The sequence below is a fragment of the Rattus rattus genome, chromosome 8 (assembly GCF_011064425.1).
Source record: "Rattus rattus isolate New Zealand chromosome 8, Rrattus_CSIRO_v1, whole genome shotgun sequence".
NCBI lineage: Eukaryota > Metazoa > Chordata > Mammalia > Rodentia > Muridae > Rattus > Rattus rattus.
The window spans coordinates 100659743-100685940 of record NC_046161.1 but is presented as its reverse complement, the minus strand read 5'-3'; the positions used below and the strand labels follow the sequence as shown (position 1 = coordinate 100685940).

General features: G+C 47.0%; 2 protein-coding genes across 19 annotated transcripts in view; one reads left to right on the top strand and one right to left on the bottom strand.

Moving 5' to 3' along the window:
- Dhx30 (DExH-box helicase 30) overlaps positions 1 to 385 on the top strand; it is a 32962-nt gene extending 32577 nt beyond the window's left edge. For all 6 annotated transcript variants that reach the window (XM_032910720.1, XM_032910723.1, XM_032910721.1 and 3 more), the window contains one exon: positions 58 to 385. In XM_032910720.1, coding sequence (XP_032766611.1) covers positions 58 to 311 — 254 coding nt within the window. In that variant the 3' untranslated portion in view covers positions 312 to 385. The remainder of the gene's footprint in view (positions 1 to 57) is intronic.
- A 387-nt stretch (positions 386 to 772) lies between these two features.
- LOC116907649 (microtubule-associated protein 4-like) overlaps positions 773 to 26198 on the bottom strand; it is a 30208-nt gene continuing 4782 nt past the window's right edge. The window contains exons 2-12 of one of the 13 annotated variants that reach the window (XM_032910727.1): positions 20865 to 20971; positions 19676 to 19897; positions 16255 to 16438; positions 15469 to 15528; positions 15065 to 15357; positions 13074 to 13187; positions 11572 to 11664; positions 6689 to 6770; positions 4839 to 4954; positions 3108 to 3297; positions 773 to 2879 (exon numbers count right to left, since the gene is read on the bottom strand). In XM_032910727.1, coding sequence (XP_032766618.1) covers positions 2875 to 2879; positions 3108 to 3297; positions 4839 to 4954; positions 6689 to 6770; positions 11572 to 11664; positions 13074 to 13187; positions 15065 to 15357; positions 15469 to 15528; positions 16255 to 16438; positions 19676 to 19897; positions 20865 to 20971 — 1466 coding nt within the window. In that variant the 3' untranslated portion in view covers positions 773 to 2874. Of the gene's footprint in view, positions 2984 to 3107; positions 3298 to 4838; positions 4955 to 6688; positions 6771 to 11571; positions 11665 to 13073; positions 13188 to 15064; positions 15358 to 15468; positions 15529 to 16254; positions 16439 to 19675; positions 19898 to 20864; positions 20972 to 26198 lie in introns of all 13 variants that reach the window. The other 12 variants (XM_032910726.1, XM_032910728.1, XM_032910725.1 and 9 more) reach the window with 12 other exon arrangements.

The following is a 26198-nucleotide window of genomic DNA, read 5'->3' as shown; positions in this document are numbered from 1 at the left end:
CAAGGGGTACTCATGGCCCCCAGGGGCATGGCCCAACATGTCTTTCCCCTTCTCCAGATGACGGACGTCGGGCCACCATTTCATTGAGTGACAGTGACCTGTTGCGGCTGGAAGGTGATTCACGAACTGTGCGGTTGCTAAGGGAGCTTCGGCGGGCCCTAGGACGGATGGTAGAGCGGAGCCTCCGCAGCGAGCTGGCTGCACTTCCTCTTAGTGTGCAGCAAGAACATGGGCAGCTGCTTGCACTGCTGGCAGAGCTACTGCGGGGACCTTGTGGCAGCTTTGACGTGCGCAAGACAGCTGATGACTGAGCCCCTCTTCCGCTGGGGCTATGTACAGAGTGCAAATGTTTATTTAAAATAAAGTTATATTTATCCCTTGTGAATGCTGCTGTCCTCCCAAAGGCTCCTCTTGGGACTCTGGGTGGGCTCTTGGCTAGGGATAGATACAGAGTTGGTAGTGGCCCAAGTCCTATGGGAGGAAGGGGCTTTAAAACCTCCATACTCTCAGGTGAGCCACCAGAGCTGCCAACAACATTCCAACTGTTTGGTCAAGCCCAGCATTGGCACAGCTGCTCCTAATGATACCCACAACACAGTGTCCTAATGGGTATGGACAGCAAGAGGCAAAGGGTACTGTTCTAAGCAGCCTTGATTTATGTGGATCCTGCCACCAATTCTGGGCTTTGGTTTTGCCCTGACCACACCTATAACTCAGGTGAGGGAGGAGCTGAAGAGAAGAACTAATGAGTAAGTACAGAAGCAACAGGGCATGGTGGGATGTCAGGCAGCTTTATTGTTTAAATCAGTACAACAATTATAGACACAGGAAATGGCTAAGCCATGAGCAAACTGTAAAGTACAGAAAAGATCTTATTCCCAAACATTTCCAAGTATGCACACCACATGGCCTGTGGTCCCAATCTGCTAGACCAGCCTTCTCAGGTTCTCTGGCTTGTGGCATCCTTCCGGGGAGCTACCTAGAGAGCTTGGGCTGCCTTCCTTTCTCTAATCCTTGGCCAATGGACTTGTTTCTTGACAATTTCATCAGCATCTTCAAGGCCCCAAGATTAACATCAAGGAGGGTAGCAAGTACCTTTATGCCCTCAGCCATCACTACCCTGATCCCTACTGCGTCCTTCCCAGCTCCGTTGGGCCCCCTTCTTGCTGCAAAATACAATGCAGGCTCCAAGCATAGTTCTGGCAGTCCTTTTTTTCTACAGACCGCAATAATTCTTTGTGTGTGCTTAGAGAGCTAGGGATTCCGTGTCAAGATTATAAAGTAACTGCTACCTCATAAATGGAGAGGACCTTCAAGCCCAGGGATACCCTCCCTTGGCAGAGAGATAGTGAAGACCTCTACCTGCTCAAAAACGCACCCAAGCAGAGGCGAGGCTGTGTTAGGAGGAGGGCCTGGGGGGGTCAAGTCTGGGTCAGCCTCCTGAGAGGCAAATCTGCCCAGCAGAAAATGCCCTACCAGAGGAGCCCTTAGACACTCCCAGGCCATTTCAATACAAACTTAGGTTTGAATTCTTTATTAGAAACCATGCAAACTTTAATACAAAAAATACAAGTGCAATAAGAATCTTGTGTTGATACAATTCCCGGGATTTTCTCAATATTGCAGCCATCCCATCCATGAGCAGACCACACTGGGATGGCTGCACCTCCACGGCTGGCCTCTCCTGCTCCTCTCCAGTCACACCAGAAGAAAAGTGGGATGGCCTCAGTCTCATGCATTTTAGTTTTAAATTTTCACACCTGATTCCCCACTGTTCACAAGCATTCTGGACATCTCAGGCTCCCCTAGATATGAGGATTTGGGTGCCATGGCCTGCAAGTACAGACCAGGGACTTTGACCTTCATTTCTGTTTCTCCAGCCCTGGTTTTGTATCATACATTAACCACCGGATTCCCAGGGAATGAGATAGATGCCAAAACCAGCCTTTTGTTAGAAAAGCAGCAAATATACAATACCAACACAGCCAGTCACGCTGACCCACCTAGCTGTCCAACTTCACTAGGCAATAGTCCCACTTCTTCCCACAGGCTCCAAGCTGCCCAGAGTAGGGCAAACCCCAATGCCTGACAGCCTCCTCAGTGGAGACTCAGGATCTCCTCCTCTGCTTCCTTCACCACCTACTGAGAACTCTCATTTAGACATAGCTTCAACCTGCAAACTACACCACCAGTTCATAGGTTATTGGGAAGGGGAAAAGAAGAAAAAAAAGTGAGACAGCAGCTATTCAGGTACAATAAGCAGTGGGGACAAGGAGGACTGAACCTTGACTAACTTGAGGCAGGGCAGCAAAAGGGCCTGGTGACACCTCCATGGTGGCCTCTAGCATGGGGTCAAGGAGAGGCAGTAGTTTGGGTTCCAGGGGGTTCGGTCGGTGCTGGTCTCCACTCGGAGTTCACCTTTACTAGTCTCTCCAGGGTGAGCCAGGGAAGAGAGGGAGGGTTTGTCAGTTTCTTTTGGGTTTGGTCCAAAAAAACCAAACGGCCAAGGCTGGAATCCAGCCCCTCACCCCTAGATCCCACAGAGATCCCATTAGACTCCCATCCCCTCCCACCTTTCTCCATAGAGCAGTGAAGGCGATAGTGAAGTTGGAGCTGGGCCCAGAAAGGGTGGAAGGAGGTGTGAAGGCAGCAGGGCTGCTGCTGCCTTGAGCAAGCGAGGCAGGAGGGAAGGAGGCCTAAAGGGGCTGCCCAGCACCCAAGAGCTTACAAGTCTAGTAGACGGCCCGGGAAAAGGAGCCCAGGGCCCGAGACCCCAAGCTTGGGCCACCAGGGAAGTGGGGAGGCCGGGAGACAATGTCAGCCCCATGGTCGGTGCGGGCCCTGGCATTTGCCCGGAACGTCAGCCTGTAGGTCTCAATCTGCAGTGACACGTGAGGAGGGATGGGAGAGGGCAACAAGGGGGGAGACAAGAGAGGGAACACAGGGAGATGGAAGACGAGACCAGAATGTCATCGTTAGATGCCTGGAAGATAAAAGGTTACTTTGTTAAAATTTAGGCCACACTCCAGTCATAAAACAAAGGAGTTTCAATTTTCAGCCAGTGACAGGGCCCCTGGCTGGCCCTTAGGCCAAGCCCAGCCACTTACTTGTCTCCTGGATCTGGCTGTCCAAGGTCTGGGGCTCCCTTTGGTCACCACCCCCTGACAGGGTGGTGTGGCCACTGAGGCCACTGGCTGAAGTAGGGGCGCCAGCGTCAGGCGCAGCCTCAGGGATGGCTGGCTCCTCCCCAGCGGGGGGGCCTGGACACGGAGGGGCCTCACTGCCACCGCCCTCAGTCTACAATGAAACAGTGGGGGAGACAGTGAAGGGTCAGTTGGGGAGGGAGTGGAATGGGGTGATGGAGGTGAGCCTTCCCACCCTGCACACCCGCCAGCACCCACCAGCTCTACATCAGGTCTTTACCTCTCTTCCCCCACACTGACTATCAAGATTGAAGTTGCTGAGCTAATGACACTCTCGGGAGTCTCACTATGGAACTCTGTGAATCTCACTAAGGTTGATACCAAATTAAAAATAGGGACGACAACCACAGACAGCATTAACTCTGAAGAGCACAGAGCAGAGGTCTACAGCTGGCTGGGAAGTAGGGGTCCCCTGGCCAGGCACACCCACTGCTTTTGAAAGGCTCTTGGTAACCAAGTAGCCCCCTGCCTGCTCATGTGTGTGGTAAGGTCCCCTCATGGTGGAGCATCTTTTATGTTGGACATAATTCTAGTGCCTGCGGACAGAGAGGAAGCAGAAGAAGGTACTCAAAGAGGTGTGACCAGGAACAATCCAAGAAAACCTGTGGAGCTCAACAGAAGGACACTCGCTATGCAGCTGGGAGCCGTGGGGACTTTTAGTGAGCACATGTCCTGGAAAGCCCGCCAAGGCCAGAGTAGAGACAGACATAGTTAGGGGATAAAGTGAACAGAGGAGGTGACACAGAACTCGGCACAGAAAGTCTTGAGTGTGAATCTAAAGCTGTACTCCCTTCCTGCTGTGGTCATGAACAGGACAGCAGGTCTGTAATGTCCCACTCAGACTGAGGATGACAGCCTCTCAAGTCCCACAGGGTCAAACCCTAAGAGCAAAGAGCCCTAGAAGTTGACTGAGTGTCCAGAGGACAGGACAGGAAAGCTGCAGGAGCAGCAGGCCCAGAGGGAAGGCAGGCACTGATGGCTCCTCCTCCCTGCTTGCGTTCCCTGAATAGCAGCAGCAGCTTCCTGCTCGGGAGTCTGTAAGCTGCAACCTGTATGGGTCCTCCCCAGCTGCCCATGACACGGAATGAAGGGTAAATGGATCTGGGCACACAAAAGGTCTCACAATACTGTGGGAAAGGGGGAGGTAAGAGGAAGAAGGAGGAGGAGGAGGAGGAGGAGGAGGAGGAGGAGGAGGAGGAGGAGGAGGAAGAGGAGCAGGAAAGACGAGAGGGAGCAAAGAGGAGAGGCCCAGCCAATGGCAGAGATGGAAGAGGTTCGCCTCTGCTCTCATGCTCTTCCAGAGTCTGGGCAGGACGGCACCAGCAGCCCCTGTCCCTAGCAGTTGAAAATGACAGTAAGAACTGCTTAGCCCAGCCAGCTTTGTCATTTGTGCTCCGACCCACACTTCCTCAGAAAATGGATGGGGTAGGCCCAGTGAGGCTGGTCACAGCTCTCAGGTGGCTGGGCTCCTCCCTCCGCTGCCTCCCTTTGGACTAAGAGTGGAGATGGAGACGGCAATGGCAGACTGAACAAGTGACTCCTAAAGACACTGAGGGGCGGTGACAGGCCCGCTAAGCCCCATTCCAACTGCCAGGGAGACACACCACTCTAGCTGTGTACTGGTGGCCCACTCACTACCTTCACGGTTCCTCCTGCAGGCAAGTGGCCAACGTTATCAAGGGACCCCACTTTGGCTTGAGCCTTCTCCTTGAAATTCAACTTCTGACTTTCGATCTTGACATCTCCTCCACCTGGAACAAAGGAGCAGGACATTGAGGGGCAGAACAGGAATGGCACAGATGGCATTAGTCCCTTCTAAAAACAAGGAAAGCAAACAGCTCCAGGGTGGTTCAGAGGATCAGAGGCAGTGACAATCCCTCTCTTGTAGGCAAGGCTGCCCTGCACTGGCTCCTGGCTCCCCAAGTCTCACCGATTCTCCTAAGTGCCCCACCAGGGAGGGCCACACCTCTTCTCAATTGCTCAAGTTAACACTTGGTGAATGCCGGGGATGGGACACACTGATGGCTTGAGCCACACGGTGAGGAGGAAGAGTGAAGCAGAGAGAGCATGTTCACAAGTGTGAGTGGAGAAAAGGCTGACAGGACCCGGTGCTCCCTGCCTGGGGGAAAGTGAGCAAGGATGTGTTAACACTGAGACCAGGGCTTAGGAGAGGTGTAGACTGGACAGGAATGCCCCTCTTATCCAACTGTTCTCAACCCTCACCTACCCAGGTTCCTGACAAACTCACCAGGTCTCTTCACTGTGGAGCTGTCCCTGGCAAAACCAGTCCTTAACTCAGTGCCATTAGGGCCAGAGCCATCTCATATAAAGTGTATTTCCCAGATAAAAGGGGAGTGGGATAAACAATTACTTAAGGACCACAGCGTTTGGTCCTTCAAAAAAGGATACACTCTACATTGGACCCCACAGTCCCAATACTTAGGATTGCTACAAGTTCAAAACTATCCTGGGCTACAGTGAATTCCAGGTTAGTCTGAGCTACACAGTGAGATGCTGTGTCCAAACAAACAAACAAACAAAAAAAAAAAAAAAAAAAAACACATAACAAAACCAAGAAAGTAACACAAACACCCTAGACTGGAGCCACTGAGATGGGAATGTTCTGTGTGCCTGGGCAGTGACCTCATGAGATCTCAGCTCTGCCAGCTGAGTGCCAGCATCTAAGAGTAAGAGTCACAGACTCACAGCAGTTTGTCTGCTCTGAGGGGGAGCTGAGCCAAGGCGAGTGCTCAGGCTCTTCTCAGAAGCCTATGTGCGATGCTGCCAGTGATCGCCACCGGTCCTGCTAGGACCCTCAGGTGCAGAATCCTTCCCCCCTTCTCCTGTCAAGTTGGCATGGAGGAGGTCTGCTTGGGGCTGCATTTGTTACTGGATCTGATATGAGTCTCCCCTTCCTGCACTAGCTCCAGGAACGCTAAAGTGGGAGGGTGGGCCTGGTCATCAGTGCCCGCACTCAGCACACAAGACTGCCAGGAACAGGATGTAAATATCACAAGGGAGCAGCTGTGGAAATGGACTCAACAAATTGTTCCTCCAACAGCAAAGCAGCCCCCTGCTGCCATCCCTACAGAGCTGGAAAGCCGTGCAGTTTCCATCACATACCCGGGAAGGAAGCATCTCAAGAGTTTCACTTCCTTCATGTGTATAGTGTGCATTCACATATGCATGTGCCTGTGTGGGGTCCACATGCTCGTGAAGGACCGGGGTTAAATGTCAGGAGATTTCCTTGCAGAGTCTCTTCACTGGACCTAGAATTTGCCTAATGGGTCTGTGTTTCCTGTCTCCACTTTCAAGAACTGAAATAAGCCGACTACTATGCCAGTGGACGTCCACGTGGGTCTTCACGCAGCAAGTACCTCCCTAGAACCGGCTTCCAGTTGTGATGTCATGAAAATTTCCCAGATGGAAGGCCATCCAGATGACCCTCCAAAGTCATTCTCAGAGCCACAGGTAGAGCCACTCACCAGGCTTGTGTTTGATATTAGCTTTGGACCCACACTTGGAGGAGACCTTGGATATGTCCACTTTCTTGTTCTGAATCTGAACCTAAGCAGAAAAACAGAAAGCAAACATCCTCAGAGACAAAACAGGCTGTGAAGGAGCCCACCTTACCTTCGCCAACTCCCTTGGTTACTCCCCTTTCTTTCGGTTCAAGGTCAAGGTCACCTCCTAAAGCGCTTTAAAGAACCCTGATCTACTGTGGCTCTTTAACCCCTATCCTCATCCGCAGCCCCACATTTCCTCTCTGCCCTTCAGAGCTGCTCCATTGTGCAGGGTATAAACACCAACATCCAAGCTCTGGATCCATCTCAAAAGCTTACCCATCAACTCCTTAATCAGAAAAAGCTATACCAACACTGAGAGACCCAGGGTTTTCAGTGTATGCCCCCAGGCCAACCACGGTCACGTGTGTGGCTTTGGACTCCTTTGCGCTTTATGACACAGTCTCCCAGATAGAATAGAATGCACTAAAGGGTCACAAAATGATCTGTACTGTGCCTAAATGGCTGCCACTCAGCACTGAGGTAGAATAAAGTTATCAATGTAACTCTTGGAACAGTTAATCTTAGATGCATTTTTATTGGTAGTGTTGGAATATTTGTCTGGATGTTACCTCTGTGTACCACTTGCATATCTGGTGCCAGACCTACTGAAACAAGCTGCAGAGCTTTGAGATGTCCCGTGGGCACTGAGAATCAAATAACCACTAAGCCACCTTTCCAGCCCCACTTAGTACATTTTATACATAAGTAATGCAATAAAACCACAGTATCCTCAGCTAGCAACATGTATTCTGTTTTGAGATAAGTTCACTTTTGCTCATGTATGCCTTAGCCTCTGAGTGTTGGGATTACAAGCAAATACCATGGATAGGGCATGTGGTGACTTTTCACAGTAATTTTTACATGTGCTTTCTAGCTGTGGAAGACGTGCACTTCTCTGTGAACACTAACTACCCCATTCCAGGCTGTCAGAAGAGCAGCTCTGCAGGTGCGGTCCCAGGCAGCCCTAGAGCCCGTGCCCAGAAGTCTGTTCTGATCATACGCAATTTGCTTTCTTGCTTTCTTCAGGCTTCCTAGGCTTTCGTTTATAGATCTATGTCTGTTTAGAGGATACTGAACAGACAGAACTGCCTGACGCCTCATGCACACCAGGCGCACACGGCTTTAATCCACGCACTGCAGGAGGCAGAGGTAGCTGGATTTCTATGAACTCTGTGCCATCCCAGGCTGTATACTTTGCTTTGCTTTGAAAGATACAACTTATGGCCTTGGATACCGGGTCTAAGATGACTGTCCGGCTTCAGGGCAGACAAAGTCCTGGAACCTCAGAGAGTACATGTTCCATGAACTAGTCCACTAATGTATACTGAAGCAGAGTCACTTTCCATCCCTGAGATTGCTTGTGGGAAGCTAACAGAGGCCATTCTGTCCATCTGGGGCTGAGCTCTTTGAAAATGTTAAGGCACTCACTCCCTTTCTTTCTCTCTTAACTTTATCACCTCACTGAAGGAAAAGCTAGTAAGACAGCATTCTGAATACAAGACAAACTTCACTCAAGCCCCTCTCCTGACAGTGCACACCACTACTGACTGATGGAGAGAAGCTATTTATTACCTGTGAAAGTCATGCCAAATGTGGGGTAACATGTAAACTTAAGCCAATTTAAAGAAAACTGCGGGACAAAGGAACACTAATGAAAATACAGGTTACCAGAGCAGAATTAACATTCCGCAGAACAGGAACTAGGGAGAGAGCGCTATTGGTAAAAGTGCTACCCTGCAATGTAAGGACCCGGTCCAAGTCTTCAGCTAGTATCACACAGATTCACAGTCAGCACCTGTCAGCTCATAACTCACAGAGTGAAAGATAATCCCCCAGCAGCTCCCCGACTGTCTGGGGATAAAAACAAAAGACCTTGTCTCGAACCAGGGGGAGCTTATCAAGGTTGAACTCTGACATCTATGCATGAGTCACATCACACACACACACACACACACACACACACCAAGACTCTAGAACAGAACATGCAGTTCATTCACCCAAAACCAAACAAGAACAACAACAAAACTCTAATAGCTTAAACCTTGCCGAGCACAGAAGCATCTTAAGATTAGAGAAAGGGGCCCATAAGTCAGTGCACCCATCTATTGTATTTCCGACAGTCTGAGTCTTCTCGCTCAACAAGGCCTCCGTGGTGGGCAGCTGGAGATATCTGCAGTCAGGTTTTTTTCCTGGCCTAGGATATGTGTTTTCCTTCCTTCACTGGGTTCCCCTCCATGGTGAAGCCAGCAATACCACATATTTATCTTTATTAATTTGTAGATTTAATTACTACTTATTCAATTTCTACTATTTCCTATGTAGCCCTGGCTGTCCTGGAACTTAATATATGGACCAGGCTGGCCTTGAATTTAAGTGCTGGGATTAAAGGAGTATGTCAGCACACTAGACTCCTCTCTATTGAAGGAACACCTCAGTATATGTCCAATCCCAGGCTGTCACTGTATGGCTACTCTGTGACATCTTACATACTAATACATGCTGTTGAAATGAGCTGCCCACAGGTCTGAGCACTTACTCTCCAACTTACAAGGGTAAAACAGAATCCAAACTGCATAAAAGTCTTAAGTTAGGACCAGCTACAGCAGCAAATGAAACATATGACCAACGAGTAATTTCTTTTCGTTTCCAATATTCTTTAGGTCTGCATCTTGGGAGCATTTGGGGGAGCAATGAGTGGCTTCTGATCACAGCCTGGTATCCTAGTGGTCAGTGCAACATGTGTACGATATACTGTCTGGACTGCATGGTGAAACTGCCACTTGTTTCCTGCACATGTATGTGAGTGTGGAAAACGTGTGAATACATACTTGCTTGTGTGTGGGCTTACATGTGTGTGATTTAGGCAAGGTCTCTCCTCATTGAGGGAGCCAGACTGCCACCTTGTCCTTGCTAGGGCTGTATGTGAGCGTTTAAGGTTGCTGGCTTTTAAGGTTGGTACTGAGGCTCTGTAAGACCTGGTCCACATACTTGTGTGGCAAGTGCTAAACCCACTGTCCACTGCCTCAAGCTTGTGATGTTCACCAGAATGTTAATAATTATGGCAGCACCATGGAGAGACTGACGTGAGCTATAGAAGAAATATCACTTCCATTCACTCTGTCCACATGCTGTTTGCTCTCAACCTTCCAGCCTGAAAACACTACTATACACTTTTCTAATTTCCTCTCTAGACAGTCTCCTAAAAACTACATTCACCCTTCCAGTGACCTGGTTGAAATCATGAGTAGGCAGCAATAAAAGATCACAGCAGACTACATAGCATAGACTATATTTGCTACAACAACAATGAATATTTTTTTTTTGAGATTCTGGGGGAGTACTAGAATTACAGGCATGTGTCCCTACACCTGTTTATGCCATGCTGGGAATTGAACATATGGCCCCATGAGTATTGGGCAAGCTCCATAAGATACATACTCTAAAACTTCAAAACAATAAACCTGTCACATGCAGCAATAACCCAATTCCCTTAGAATTTCTGTTCACTCACATTTCTACCCAAGCCAAGAAGGCACAGAGAAAAGCCACAAGGATCAGTGTCTACCCTGGCCAGAGGCTGTCATTGTCTTTCAAAATCTTACTCATTGCAGCCGACCTCACCGGAAGCTGCAAATATGTGGCACCCACCAACTGATCAGGTACACTACCTCCTGCCACCAAGAACCACAGTGGGCCTGGTAGTGGTGGCACATACCTTTCATCCCAGCACTTGGGATTAGGTAATCTCTGAATTCAAGGCCAACCTGGTCTACAGAGTGAATTCCTAGACAACCAGAACTAAATAAACAAAGAAAGCCTGTCTCAAAATGAAACAAAACAAACCCAAAAAAGATTCACAGTGAGTTTTAATGAGGAAAGATGTACAAGCAGAGGTTTGACTGGAGGAAGGAACATTGGCTATATTCCTCAAAATAAAATGTCAGAGGGTGTTTGCAGACCCTGAGCAAAATGGCCAGGTCATTTGGAGCAGGGGTGCAGAGGAAAAGGAGAAGGGAAAGCAGAACCCCCCCAGCTGAGGATGGCAAGGAGGAGCCAAGCATAATGAAGAAGGTGGGCCAGTGTATCTCGAATGGGCAAGAGCTGGAGCTGTATGTGGGTATCCAGGACAGCCGTGCCTGGGCACCGTCACAGGGACGCGCTGTGTGCCCTGACCAGTCTCCTTGTGAGCTACTATCACCAGTACCTCTGATACATGCAAAGAGCTAAGCCACAACAAGCATGTTTAGATGAACAGAGGAAAGGGACTAAACGGAGAAGACAGAGAACGGAGAGCAGAAAGAGAAGTGAACACAAAGGAAGCAACAGAGAGAAGCAGGAGTGGGAGGGTGTGATGCTGGTTAATACCAATCTTACAATGACGAAGCTCAGAGCACAGCCTTGGAGGCTTTGGGCACCTGTCTCAGGACTGGGCCTTGCCCAGGCACAGCCAAGTCTGTGCATCCCCAGCGATGGGGGCTCCCGGCCCTCAGAGCAGGGCTCTCCATTAGAAAAAAACACAAAGCCTCTTCTCGAACATGGTGATGGGATGAGACTACCTGAGCATCACAAGCTGTTTTTTAGGGGATCATCAGAACACCCTCCAAAATAAATCCAGCCGTCCAGTTCCCTTCAGATGGAGGACTGGTTCTTAGTCAAGGACCAACCCAGGCCACTGTGATCCTCTCACATGAGGGAAGGTACTCCATATCATCTTCCCACACCTTCCCCAAACCCTCACTTCCACCCTGGGTTTCCCATAGGGTCTGTGCCTTTTACGACAACTGGCCAGAGCTTATACTTACATTGCCACCTCCAGGGACATGCTTAATATTGTCCTTGGACCCACACTTGGATTGAATATGGCTGTAGCTCACTTTTTTGGAGACTATCTGGACCTGGAGTGTTAGAGAATAGAAAGAGAAGGGAAAACACAAAAGGAGAGGGCTGGTTAGAACCGACACAGAGCACACAGTGAGTCCACATGTGATCACAATGGTTAACAAAGAGTAACTTCAACTTCTGCCCCCACTTATTAGGATAGGGGTTAAAAACACAGGGAAAGGAATGTGAAGGTAAGAAAGGGAACAACACAAGACAGAAGCAGGCTGCACAGTGCTATACGGCTGCCTCACTGCTCTGGCTGTAGTTTCTAAGACTCATACGGTTAACAGGCCCCTGGTATCCAACCAAATATGGCCCTACCTTCTTGGTAAGACCCTTCTCTGAAAGCTGGACTCAAGGTCCGTAGCCTTTTTCAGCAAGGATACAGATGCTCTGAACTGGGGCATGGAACAGCTGCAGCCAGACTCACTCCCAGAAACAAAGGCTGCTGTAAGAATTGTTGAAGGAAGGAAGGAAGGAAGACACACTGTTCATATAAAAAGACAAAAGGTCACATGACCCTGAACCTGACACTAGGGGGAGCACAGGCAACAGCCTCAGCAGCACTTACTCCTCCACCCATCTCTTTTAGAAACACTGATGTTTTGAAATAGGGTCTCACTATGTAGAAAAGGCTTGCCTGGGACTTGCTGTATACTCTAAGCCGACCTCAAATTCCTGATCCTTCTGTCTCACCCTTAGCTCTGCTAGGATTATAGCAAACACATCTGGTTCTGCACCTCTTTGAATCCTGTAGATAATAATCAAAGAGACCAATCAAAACAGTGCTACAGCGATGTACCAGGAGGGCACAGCCAGGCCGCACTACAGCATCCTAGTCCTGGGTTACAGAGTGACAGAGCTTTTAGCTCTCAAGAAGAACGGTCCTTCCTGCCCTCCTTACCCTCAGAACTAGAGGCTCTTTGCAAAGGAATGTGCTATGCTGCCAATGGAACCTAGAACTCATGCTGAGGACCCCAGTACCTTACCATATCCTGCTCCTTTAAAGTTCTTGACTTTTTCGTGACTAACAGTGGATTGCTTTAGCCAGAGAGACGCATCAGTCTCCATACCTAGGAGCAACTTTACAGTCAGGAGACAGGGCTCTGACAAGAACCTGGGTCTGATGCATTTGCATGCACACTAGATGAGTTTGAAATGTCAAGGAGGTGTCTGATAGTTTCAAGTTCCCTTCATCTGGCTGACTTAAGTCTCCAATGGGGTATGAGCTCACAACTTGGTTAGCTTTCAGGGTTGAAATAAAAGTTGTCTGATGGCTGAGTCAATAGCTAGAGGGAGGAACACAGGAAGAAGCAGGAACTAGTTATTACAGGAACAAAGTGGAATAGAAGGGAAAATGACTCAGGCTAGGAGAATGGTGTTCCCATTTTACCTCAGAGAGGTAAACCTAAATAAAACTCACTTTCCCGGCAGGGGGCTTCGGTGCACTCGCAATGGAGCTGGCTGCTTTAGTGACTGCATTAGGCTCAGGATTTCCAGCTGTGGTAGCTGCCTCTGTTTTTTTCTCTACTTTGGCCTGGATGGAGATAAAGGGGGTGGAGGGCAAGTTTCAAACCAAGATGAGAGCCCAGATGCCAAGGAAGGAAGAAGGTAGGAAAAGACAAAAGCAAGGCCAGGATGCCAGGCAGAAAGAAGCAGTCATCCTTGCCCCTAGGACAAGATATTCCTAGTCTAGATCCACAGAGACTCCTGGGTGAGGGGCACAGAAAGAAGAATCACAGTCCAGAAATGAAACACAGGAAGAGATCATGCATTTATGGAGAAATAGTTCAAAGACCAAGATTAAATCAGTAGTTTCTTTGTGAGCATGTGTGAGACTGTCATCTTAAATCACAGTGCCCTCTTGACTCTAATGCTCTGCTAGATCAAGCACATGGTCACAGTCACTGGTGATGTTAAGCATGACATTCATCAGGTACATGGTAACAGACAATAACCCGACAGTAGCCCAGGTTATTTAGGAGTTTTTGTAGCATTGAAGACCAAGAAGGGTGAAGAGAGGAATAAGGTCACCTGGCTCAGCCCAGACACTGGGCTGGTTGTGCCACAGCCAAAGCAACTCTGAGGCCCTTTTCCCAGAATGATCCCCATCTGTCATCAACATTTTCCAAATGAACCATGATTCTGCTGTATTTTTGTGCCTATTTAATTTTTTAAATGTTCTATGTATGTTTTGCATATACATAACACGTGCATGCCTGGTGCCACGGAGGCTGGAAGAGGGCAGTAGGCTCCCTTAAACACAGATTACATATGAAGGGGTAAGCCACAGATGTGGATTCTGGGAACTAAGCCTGGGTTCTTAACTACTGTCATCTCTCCAGGCCCCCTATTCAATTTTAACAACTCTGGATTAATGCAATTAAGTATCATCCTCTGGATGCTAACCTAACAGAATGTTCTAGCCAAGGACAGTCTCAGATGAACTGTGCTACCATTTTCCTACCTCCTAGGCTCCCAATAGCTGCTAACACTTGACACATAAAACTGAAACCCATGCAACTATAACAAACATTCTTTTTTAAAAAGTTAGTGGATGTATACAAGTATGCACATCCCCACTTGTGTACAGCATGTGTGGAGGTCAGATGATAATTTGTAGAAGTCAGCTTTCTCCTCCTCCCACAGAGTTTCTGTGGATTGAACTCATTTTGTCAGGGCTGGTGGTAGGTACTTTTCTCCCCTTAATTTGTTGGCCCCAGAATGTTCTTTATTGTTGTCATCATCACCCACTCACCCCCACCCCCACAAAAAAAAAAGCAGTCTCTCTGTGTAGTCTTGGAACTCACTATGCAGACAAACTCAGAGGTCCTCAAATTCAGAGGTCCTCCTGCCTGTCTCCCTCTGCTGGAATTAAAGTCCGTGCCACCATGCCCATGCTCAGAACTGTAATGTGGCTAATTTTACAGCACAGTGTTCGTGAGTATTCTAGTTCTCACTTGGACAGACTCCTCTCACATCAAGGGATGGAGAAATTAAATGTGTCTGGGAAGAATCATGAATAAATGGGGCTTATATCCAGCGTCTCTTACCCTCATAGTTTCTGAAGCTTTCTTTCCATACTCCCTAACCTCTGCAGCCATGGCTTCAAACTCACTGATTCTGTTGCTCTGTCTTCCAGGTGCTCTGAGGAACCATACATCCAACTTTCTAGAGTTCCTATAAAATAGAAGACTTTCTACCTCCCAATGAAAAACCTAAATTCCAACACACGGATCAGGAGCTCCTTATGGGAAGATAAACAACACAACACAGCCCAGGCCTTCCCTGGTATTGCAGTGACAAGAACCCAGACTGACATTCCCTGGTGCTGAACAAAATGATGGAGGTGACGGCTGTGGCAGAGGAGCAGCACCAGCCGGAATGCTAAGATCCCCAAACTCACTGACTCACCCGGCCTCCTCCCGGCTGGTGCTTCATGTTCTCTGTGGAGCCGACCTTGGAGCGGACACTCTTCAGATCAGGGGCAGAAACAGTTGTGGCCAAACGGCTCACCCTGGGAGCAGAGGAGCTAGGCTTAGTGGAGGTGGGCTTCTTGTCCACGGAAAGAGCCACAGAAGACCGGCAAGGTGCAGACATGGACTTGACTCGAGTGGAAGCCATCCCTGCTGGGGGTGTTGCCCCAGTGGGAGTGGTGTTTCTCTTCACAGAACTGGCAGAGGTGGTCTTTGAGCGACTCAAGTCAGCTGCAAAGAAATGAGAAGTAGCAGGACATCATAGGGGAGGGAGGGGATGTCCTAGAACCGGGGAAGGACAGCAGGGTCATTAGGCTTCCCATCAGGTAACGGAGGCATTACCTGTGGCAGACTTAGCAGTCATCCTTTTGACATCAGCAGGTTTTCCCTCAGTCTTGGTGGCTGCACAAACAAATTAGTATATTTAACAAGAGATCTGCTGGGATTCATTACTCATCTGACCATTATAAAATGTCCATGTTGACCTGGTGACTGCTTGTTTCTAGGACACAGTGTAAAATTAAACAGCCACCTGGAGACTGCACAGTACACAAGGCTGGCACCGCACCCTGCTCTCCTATCCTAAGTCCCAAAGATGACTTCACCTTGACCACAGAAGTAGCTTACAAAATATGCCTATGGAATTAAAATTAAATTTTCCACGCCCCTCTTTCTCTTTGCATGACTGAGACTGAACCTAGGCCCTTGCACACAATGAAGTGTTTTGCCATGGAGAGATGCACTCACAAACACTAGGTTGCTGGGATCTATGGAGTCAATGACAAAGAGTTAACAAAATCATGTGAGAATTCATAGGAGTCACCTTTGTTAAAGATTTTTCTGAATACACACAGCTTGTAAGCTAACTCAGAGATGTAGGCTTGTTAAACTCAGGGCCTGCCTGGCCGTCACATGTAAGATCTAGAACACCGAGGACTGTTGTATGAAGAAGTTCCTACAACGTCAGCATTACAGCCAGAAGCAAAGGCAAAACCAAACACACACACACACACACACACACACACACACACACACACACACACACACACACACACACTCTCTCTCTCTCTCTCTCTCTCACCCCCCCCCCAATGGTTCCTATGGGAAGGAAGACTATGCAACACTCACTGGTAGGCCTCTTAGGCAGAGTCGTAGCTGGACTTCTACTACTTGATCCAGTGGAAACAAGAGTTGAGGGAGATGTGGCTTTAGAAATGGTTGGGGTGGTTTTAGGTCCAGGTCTGAGGGCGGGGGCAGATGAAGGCTTGGATGGCGAGGTCCGCTTTTCAGCGACCTTAGCTTCTGTAATTGGCTGGAAATGAAAAGGCCGCATGTGCAGGTTAGTGCTGGCCCCAGAGGGTTTTAGAAGCTTGCACAAAAGATAGGAAACACCATGGACCCTCCTGTAGTGACTGACTTGAAAATAAACAGTTCTAAGATCAAGGACTCCAGGTAACACGGAAGATGTTTGCTTATGAATGAGGCAAGTATTAGTTCTAGAACAGACCTGTCCACAGAGTGAAACCAAAACCAAAACCAAACCAAACACTCCAAAGCAAAGCACTAACAGAGTTCGCTCTCCAGAGCAGAGCAAGTGGCAAGGTAAGAAGCCCTGTGCTCTGAAGTTAGTCAATCTACATCAATCCATGAGAGTAACCCTAAAGGGTATATCACCCCATAACCTACTTTCACCTGAGATTCACTGAAAATATTTGACTGGTTAAGATTTAATAAACATATGGACCAGAAGGGAAAAGTTAAATTTAGCCCTTCTTTTGGGTAAATTTCCCCAGAGCAGTGCAACAGGACGGCGCTCTAGAAGATCAGCAACTCCCAGTCAAGGGAGCCAGGGGCACAGCGGTAGCTGAGCCAGGCTCAAGGCAGTGTGTCCTTGGGAAGATCACTGAGTCCCAGACTTTCTTTCTCTTTCTTTCTTTCTTTGAATAAAGAAGATTAGAACACAGCATTGCTCCAGCCCAGCTGTGACAGTATGATGTTAGAGACTGAATGGGGTGGCCTGACCAACATCAGTCAAGGGACACTGTTCAAATGAGGGTCAGCTACGGTAATGTTAGAAACTTAGAGTTGGGGAAAAAAACAGAACAAAACAAGGAACAACTAGCAAGATTCCATGTCCCATCTCACATAGAGCAAGTTCCAGGACAACCAGGGTTACACAGAAACCCTGTCTGGAAAAGCACAAGAACCACACACAAAAAAAAGAAAGAAAGAACAAAACAAACAAACAAAACAAAACACCCTTAAATGAATTCTAACTGCTTATGCAGAACCTAAAGATCAGAAGCAGGGACTCATGCTCTTCTGTTATAACTTCTCACCAGCCCAAATCTCTCTCTCTCTCTCTCTCTCTCTCTCTCTCTCTCTCTCTCTCTCTCTCTCTGTGTGTCTCTGTGTGTTTTGTGACAGGCTCTTACTGTGTAGCTCTGTGTACTGGAACATGCATGCGTGTTCCAGGCTTGCCAGAGCTACACAGTAAGAGCCTGTCACAAAACTAATCATTTTGAGGATCAAATCAAACTTTGACTATGATTTAGAACAATGTAGTAGAACCATATTATTTTGCTAGTAGGACTAATAATGATCAAATAAGAGTGATGGATGGGCTGGAGAGATAACTCAGTGGTTAAGAGCACTGACTGCTCTCCCAGGGGTCCTGGGTTCAATTCCCAGCAACCACATGGTGGCTCACAACATCTGTAATGGGATCTGATGCCCTCTTCTGGTGTGTCTGAGGACAGCGACAGACAGTGTACTCACATACATTAATAAATCTTTTTTAAAAAAGTGACATATGGTAGAAATCACATCAGAGTGAACAGGCTCCCTAACTGTTTGATTCTATAAATCTACCACTTTAAGGGCAGAGGTGGCCTAAGGAGACTTCCTGTCTTCCTGAGCCAGGCAGTAATGGCTCATATCTTCCACATGGAAGCACATGGAAGGCAGAGGCAGGTGGGTCTCTGTGAGTTCAAGGCCAGCCTGCTGTACAGAACAAGTTCTGGGAGAGGCAGAGCTACGCAGAGAAACCTCTTGAAAAGCCAAAAGTCTTCGTCTTTATCTGAAGGACAAGAACAAGGATATTGTCAATGCTGGCTATGTAGTTCAAACTAGCCTTGAACTCCTGGTCTTCCTGCATGTTGGACTTGATTAAATATATGCCCACTGTGCTTAGATACATGTCACATCTTTAAGCCAGCTGCTTATGAACTGCTGCTAAAGCACTGCATAGCAAAAAGCAGTGTTGTCGGGGGCCAGGCATCAGAAATGGAGACGTAGGCTCAAACCCTACCCCTGTCACTTATTAGCATGAACTTTATTTAATTAGGAAGGCATTTGACTGAGCTTAAGCGTGCCTAGATTTAAAAAAATACAACTAACAATATTTATACTATGGACAGTTGAGAATATTCAGTGAGTTATGTATATCAGGAAAGCAGTACAGTACACTTCATTTTATGACTACGGAGTGACCCTCACTACACACATCTTATCCCTACAGCCTCCTCTCCCCTGCCAGGAGCACTGCTCCAAAGGGAGGGCCTACTGTCCTGATGTCAGTCACCTTCCCTCTAGCCTCTTAACCAAACAAGTAACTTCCTCCAAAATCCAAAATGGGATAAGTGAGGTTCAGAAAGAACCTTATTTTTCTACTCTGTGACAGGGTTTCTCAGCTTCTTAAAAAGGGTTCTAACCTAAGACTGCAATCCCTAGGTTACAAAATTAAGAGTAGAACACTAGCCAGGTCATCATAGGAACATGATGTGATTTAAAGCTACCAATAGGTTGAAAGTCCTTCTCAGATTAAATAAAAGCTTGAGGAAGGGGGGTGGGGGATTTAGCTCAGTGGTAGAGCGCTTGCCTAGGAAGCGCAAGGCCCTGGGTTCTGTCCCCAGCTCCGGGGGAGCTTGAGGAAGGCAGCATCGGCCTGCACCCTCCCTCCGTCCCTCTAGGAGTGATCAAGGAAGCAAGTGCAGCTGTGAACGGAAGATGGGGGGGGGGAAGCTTGAGGAAGGCAGCATCGGCCTGCACCCTCCCTCCGTCCCTCTAGGAGTGATCAAGGAAGCAAGTGCAGCTGTGAACGGAAGATGAACAGCACAAGTGACCCAGGAGAAGCCGCCTAAGGCAGAAAGCAAAGGAAGTTGTCACGTGACCCCAGAACCCGGAGCTCAGCTCAGCGGGAGGAGTCAGCATGTTGCTGAGTGATGGGGAACACTTTATTCTGCAGGATGACAAATGACTGAGTTGGAAGTAAGCAAGCATGTGATCCCAACAGTACCTGATTAGTATACAGAAAAAATGAAAGTAGATGCAATATTGCCTCTGATCAGGGCAGATGAAGGGAACAAGAATAAAAGGTTTTCAAGTGTCACGGTCGCACCCCTGGGCACCCAAACTGACTTGCAAAGCACCACTGCCCTTCCTGCCCTTTCCTGGTTCCGTCAGTTCATCATCTGCAGCAACAAGAGCCTGTCTATGGAGACCAACTCAAGGGGAATCTTTTCTGGGCAGTGTATGGGCAGCTACTTACCTTTGGCTTCAGGTCTCTTGCAGGTAGGGTGGAAGGCCTGGCAGTAGCAGTGGCAGCAGCAGGGCGTTTGTGTGGGGCAGCTGGAACTGAGCCTGAAGCGAGGCTCATGGGTTTTTTATTCAACCCACCAGAGGTGGTGGGAGCTGGTTGCTTAGGGAGAGAAGTGGGCTGTATTTTGGCTTTCGATGTTGAAGTCTTTGCAGGTTGAGTGGTGGCCAAAGGCTTTAGGTTGATGGTTGTTTAATTTTTAATTTTTAATTTTTAAAGAACATCAAACACACAGACAAGAATAAAAACAAATAAAAAATGTATAAATTGCACAATTCAAAGTAAACTTATAAGCAATGAGGATCGATGCAACTGAAAATCGGCATTCCTTTCTTCTGAGCTCAGTGAGCAGTAAAGTGACACCCAGGCGATTCTATTCCTTTTTAGTTAGACACAAGGTCTTAGGCATGCTAAGCACATGTTTACTACTGAACTACATTACATACATCCCCAGGTCTGTGGAAATGCTTTCTCAATCATAGCACCACAAATTCCAATAGTTTGATTTCTAAACTATTTACTTTAATAATATCTTTGTCACTAACTTTTGGCAGCTGTAAGAACTGTGTACATAAAGGCAAACTGCCGAGACTGAAGGTACACAGGGACCACACCCTACACTTCTACTTATGTCTCGACAAGGCAGCGTAACTCTATCACAGAATGTGGTACCTACGTGTTTACCAAGTTCAAGAGGAAGTTTCAGAAGCCATGGTCTGTCTAAGAAAACTTCATTTGTTTTGTTTTTAACAAACAGATTTCAGGATAAGTCTGCAGTTGCTCTTTGCTGTTAGTTAAGTGAAAGGTAAGTCATTTATAAACTGGCAGTGTAGACATATTAAGACCCTGTCTGAAAAGCACAGTGGCAGAGCACTTGCCTAGGAAGTACAGCTCCTAGGTTCAATCTCTAGCATAGAAAACAAATACACAGATATAAAAGTGCAAAGGCAGAGGATTTTGAATTAATTAATTTGGTATAGGCCAAGTAAGAATATGGGATATATTTTCTAAAAGCATCTAAATTTGAAGAAAGACTTTTCAGCTCAGAAAAAAGAAACTGCATTCATGATTCAAGCAATAACAGCAGAAGGTTTTTAAAAAATTACAGAAAAAGATAACCACCATTCACTCTAGCACCTACCTTTGCTTTCTTTTCTGGGCTTGGTGGTAGCTCCTTGTTTGGTGGAGTAGCGATGTCATTTCCAGTCAGACCAACAGCAGCCTTTCCTTCTTCTTGCCGGGATACTCCTAAAGGGTGGAGAGCCAACAAGAATTATTCTGAGCAAATGTATTTTACAACTATTTTAAACACAGAAGGCTCTGTTGAGAGACCCATGACTGGGACACCATTTTGAAGAACCCCAAAGAGCTATGCTGCCGAGAATGGGCAGCCTGTGTTCTCCCTGGGATCGCAACAATTCTAGGAGCTCTGAGCACTTTTCACTATGTGAAGGAATCAAAGGAGGATTTACCCTGATGATCTGCATGAGGAAACAGCCTTTAAGGTTTAGTTTCCCTTCCCCTGATACTAACAAAGAGCTTCTGTCAGCCAAAGTGGACAAAAATCACTTCTTCTGCCATAGTCTATCTCCTAGAATAAAGGTTGCTGAGAGATGGGGCAGGAGCCAGATGGTTCAATAACCTCCCTTACTTCCTTTCCCTGTAAAGAACCATGCTGCAGAGGATGTGAGATTAAGCTGCTCCAATTCTAACAGTGACCTAGATTTCCAACAAGGCCAAAAGCCATGGAAAATAAAGTCATCAGCCTAAGCCAGAAAAACTCCTCTCCATAGAGGAGAGATACTTCAGATGTCAGCAAGCTATGCCTAGGAGCACTGCGACAACTGTGAAACGTGTAGCCCTAATGTGGAGATTTTCTGACTGGCACAAAACCCATAACCTAAATCCAAAAGACAGTTGCTGAACAAAAAAATTCTCAAATATAAACAGATTATATAAATAACTCCTTAAAGTCAGTAACTCTTGTTGCTGGTGTTTTAGTAGCAGAGATTGGCCTGGAAATCACTACATACATGAGGATGAGGTCTGAGTCTCCTGTCTTCACCTCTGGAGTGCTGGACTGTTAGACCAAGTTTATGTGGTGCAAACCTAGGCTGTGGGGATGCTAGATGAACGCATGCTGCCAACTGAGCTACATCCCCTGTGGCTTGCTCTTCTTTTACCTGAAGACTGGCTCTAGTATATCAGAAGCTGGTCTTCAACTCTTGATCCTCTTCCCTCAATCTCCTGAATGTTGTGATAACAGGCCTGTGCCACCTCGCCCAGGTCCAGGTATCAATTCATCTACTAAGGTCAACAATCCATGCCCCCCCAAAAAGGTCAAAAGAATATGAAAACAGGTCATAGAAATGCTAATGTCTTGAAAGTATTAAGATGTAAAGCATAGGCATGTAATTCCAGTCTTGGGAGAGGCAGGAGCAGCCAGCTTTCCAGGCCATCTTTAGCTACATAGTGAGATTGAAGCCAGTCTGGGTACATGAGAGCTTGTCTCAAAAACCAAACAAGGCTTGGAGAGATGTCAAACTTAAGAGCACTGACTTCTCTTCCAGAGGACGACCTAGGTTTGGTCTCACGCCCATGTTGAAAACAGATCCAGTCCCAAGGGATCCATAGACACTGCATGCATGTGATACATAGACATGCAAGTAAAATCACCTATGAAATAAAACAATAAATATTAAAGACGAAAGGACAGTTCATTTTGGACCCTCGTGGTGCTGCATGGATTATCTGACTATAGTTAGAATTAAATTGTGGATTCATTGCTTTCTGCAGAGTAAACTACTAAACTTGTACTTCCTCTTAAGGTCCTTCGACCACCCCAGGATCTGCTAAAGTGGAACTCACAACTTGCACATCCTAGGTAAACACACTACTGCTGAGCTGGATGCTGAGCCCTTGCCCTCTAACCCCACTTTAGGGACTGGAGCGATGGATGGCTCAGTAGGTAAAGCAAGCAAATGGAGGCTGCGGGTGATCCTTAGAACCCAAGGGAGAGGCCTGCTTGTAACCCTGGTGTGTAGTAAGTAGGTCCTGGCCAGAAAGTCTAGCAGCAATGGGGATCAGAGGCAGGGGATGGCGTTACAACCCTGTCATATGCAGCTGCGTACACACAAGCACACAGGCATGAAGGGTTTATTTCTTGTTCACAGCCCTAAGAAAACACCCTGCTTCTGCAACGTCCTCTGGTTTCTGTTTAAAAACAGTCAATCATTCTCTGAGGAGTCCCTCTCTGCTGCTTCCAAGATTGACTTTCAACTTAACTTGGAAAAAAAAAAAAAAGAGGCCTAGCTATGAATTTGTTCAGTTTCTTCTTTATTTATTAATTTTTGGGCAGGATCTCTCTGTGTAGCCCTAGTTTCCCATGTAAACCACGAGGGACTTGAACTCAGAGATCCAACTGCCTCTGCCTACCAAGTGCTGGAAGAAACAGGACTATAACCACTGGTTACTTTTCTTCAACCCTTCTGCTACTATCTTTTGCCAAATTTGGGAAACTTCATCACGATACCTTTGACTAGCCACTGAGTCATATATCCTCTCTCCACTAGAGACTCTGAAGGTAGTACAATGTTCAGGTTTTTCATTACTGTCCCTTGTCCCTCTGAGAATCATTTTATATTTTTGCTATTATTCGAATGATTGAACTGAATACTTTATACTCATTTGGCAAATTCACTAATCCCCACAAGGATGGAACCCACTAATCCCCACAAGGATGGGTCTCACTGAGCTGATCACATCTATGATTCACTGGTTCTATCCCATTTTGTTTTAGGGTTTTGTAATTCAAGAAAAATGTAGTATGAAGGGCCCAAGCAGTACAAATTCTGACCTACTATGTCACTCTGGCCTTACTGAGGCTCTAAATCCACATTGGCACCGCTTGAAAGGACTGAAAGCAATCCCTGGCTCCCTGGGTATCACATGTAGGAGTTAGAATACATGTATGTCCTGGGCTTTTCTCAGGCCAAGTGGGGGATAGGGACAGGTTTTCTATTTGGTTTTGACCTGCTGCCAGGCAGCAGTGGGTAGAGAAAAAAAACCTATCTAGGTTTCTCCCTACCTCTGGGTAGAGGTAGAGTGAGACTATCAAGAAAAGCAGTTTACAGATATCCACAATTCTATTACTGGTGATGGCAGGAGATGGGTGGGCATCCCTGAAGTTGCTGCCACTGTGGGTGAATCAGGTCAACAGCTGCTTTTGCTGAGTGTGGAGCAGACAATATGTCATAAGCTCCACCACCACAGGCAGCCTGCTCAATGTTGGGAATGGGCAGAAAAAGCTAGGCTTTTGCTAGGCTTCCCTTTTCCTATCCTTTAAAATAAAAATCCCACTTACTTATTTAGTGTGAATATGGGAGGGGGTACCAAGGGGTCCTTGTGGAAGTCAGAGGATAAACCTGGAGGGCTGACACCCAGGTGGTATGGCTTTACCTAACCTACTGCTCTTTTCATCCTGTTGCTGTTGCCACCTACTTGCTAGAATTCTCCAGGGGTACAGAAGAAATAAGAAAGATATCACTGAAACCCACTGCACTATTCCATAGGTCCCAAGATTCAAAACCCTTCAGGTTCCTTTGTATACTCCAAAGCTATGCCTGGAATATAGAGTTATGTTTACCCAAGAGGAGCAGGAAAAGATGACTCAATATAATCTGATCTTGACAGGCTTTCTAGTGTAGAGCATTTTCTGTGTGTGTATATTTATTTGAGTCACAAACTTAACAACTTAATACTTCTGTATTGTAGAAGCTAAAGGAAGGTCTCACCAAATGAGATCTGCTGCCACTGGTTCTAGCTGACACTAACTAAATACTTTTCACTGGCAGAGGGTTTTCGGTAAACAACATAGACTCTTAATGAAGTCTTATTGCTTGTATGTGAACTGCAGCATCTCCATCTGTTCACAGAAGCACGAACTGCTGCTGTCCATCCAGATGTGACTTTTCACAGAGGACCTCCTGTTTGCCCCAGGGGTATCTTTATGAGGCACTATGGGAGGATATAAGCCAAATGTTGCCAGAGTTTCACAAAAAAGTCTGAAAAAGGATTTTTTTTTTCCCAGAGCTGGGGACTGAACCCAGGGCCTTGCGCTTACCTACCACTGAGCTAAATCAATCCCCAACCCCAAAGGATTCTTTATATTAACCCCTTCCTAAGGCTGTTCCAATAATCCTTCCAGTATTGGTACTACCTGCTTGGAAGACAATTAAATTTCCAGCAATCCCCAACTCCACCCCTATCGTACTGGTTTCTACTTTGCTTGTATTTTTCCCCCCCTCTTGTTTTTGGTTTTTGTGAGACAGGGTCACCTGCCTTCCTAAATGCAAGCACCAATATACCCACTGTTGGCATTCTGTCTAAGCTCCACCCCCACAGCTACCTGGGAACAGCCAGGTATGCTCCGCCCCACAGTTGCCTAGCAACAACCAGCTGTGCCTAACTATAAAGGGAGCTGCTTGCCCCCTCCCCTCTCCCTCTTGCCCTTTGTTCTTCGCTTCCCAGGTCTCTTCCCCTCTGTCCCTGTCCCTTCTCTCCCGATCACTCCCCCCACCTTTCCATCGAGTGCCCATGGCCACACTTTCCTCTCTTTCTCTATTCTTCGTCTCTCATTAAACCTTTCCATGTGGCAACATGTTGGCTTGGTGTGTTCTGTCCTGGCGTGAACCGAGATTTAAACCATAACACCTACCACAGTCAGTTTATAATTATAGCCTTTTGGTTTGTTGTCCTTTTGAAGTACTGGGGATTGAACCCAGGTCATACTGGACAAGTCCTTTGCCATGAGACACAGCCTCTGTCCTCCCTGCCCTTTTTGCTGGTTTTTCTTTTAAATGGTTAGAAATAGTTGGGGGGGGGGCATTCCCAATAGTGAAGTGGACCATCACCTGAGGGAAACCACAAAGGCTCTGGTCCTTTATGGATTAATTTACATAGCATTTGTATTCTCTCATATTAGTACATTGGAGGCTTTTCTAGTGCATGTTCTGGTTATTATCTATCTATATCTATATCTATCTATCTATCTATCTATCTATCTATCTATCTATCTATCACTAAGCTGTCCAAGTTAGACTTATTCCGTAAACCAGGCTAGCCTTAAACTTGCCATTCCCCTGTCTCAATCTTCATCATCAGGCTGAAAACTATAGTTGTCTGACCTTTTCCAGTTCACACTACCTATACCAGGGACAGGGGAGTCTTCCCCACATGGAACTTAGGTTGTGTTATTTTCCGTCATTGCCAGGAAACAGAGTAGTTAGCCGTCAGAAATGTCTCAGTACAGCATTTGAGGGCTGGATGCCCATTTCTATGTATTTCATGCATTTTTTTTTCCTAGATAACAACCAAATAATTCCCGGATGGGGGTGAGGGAAGAAGCACGTGTACAGGAGCAGCACGGAATCCCCAGAGACAAACACCAGCTACAGCCTAGAGGTACATGTTGGTG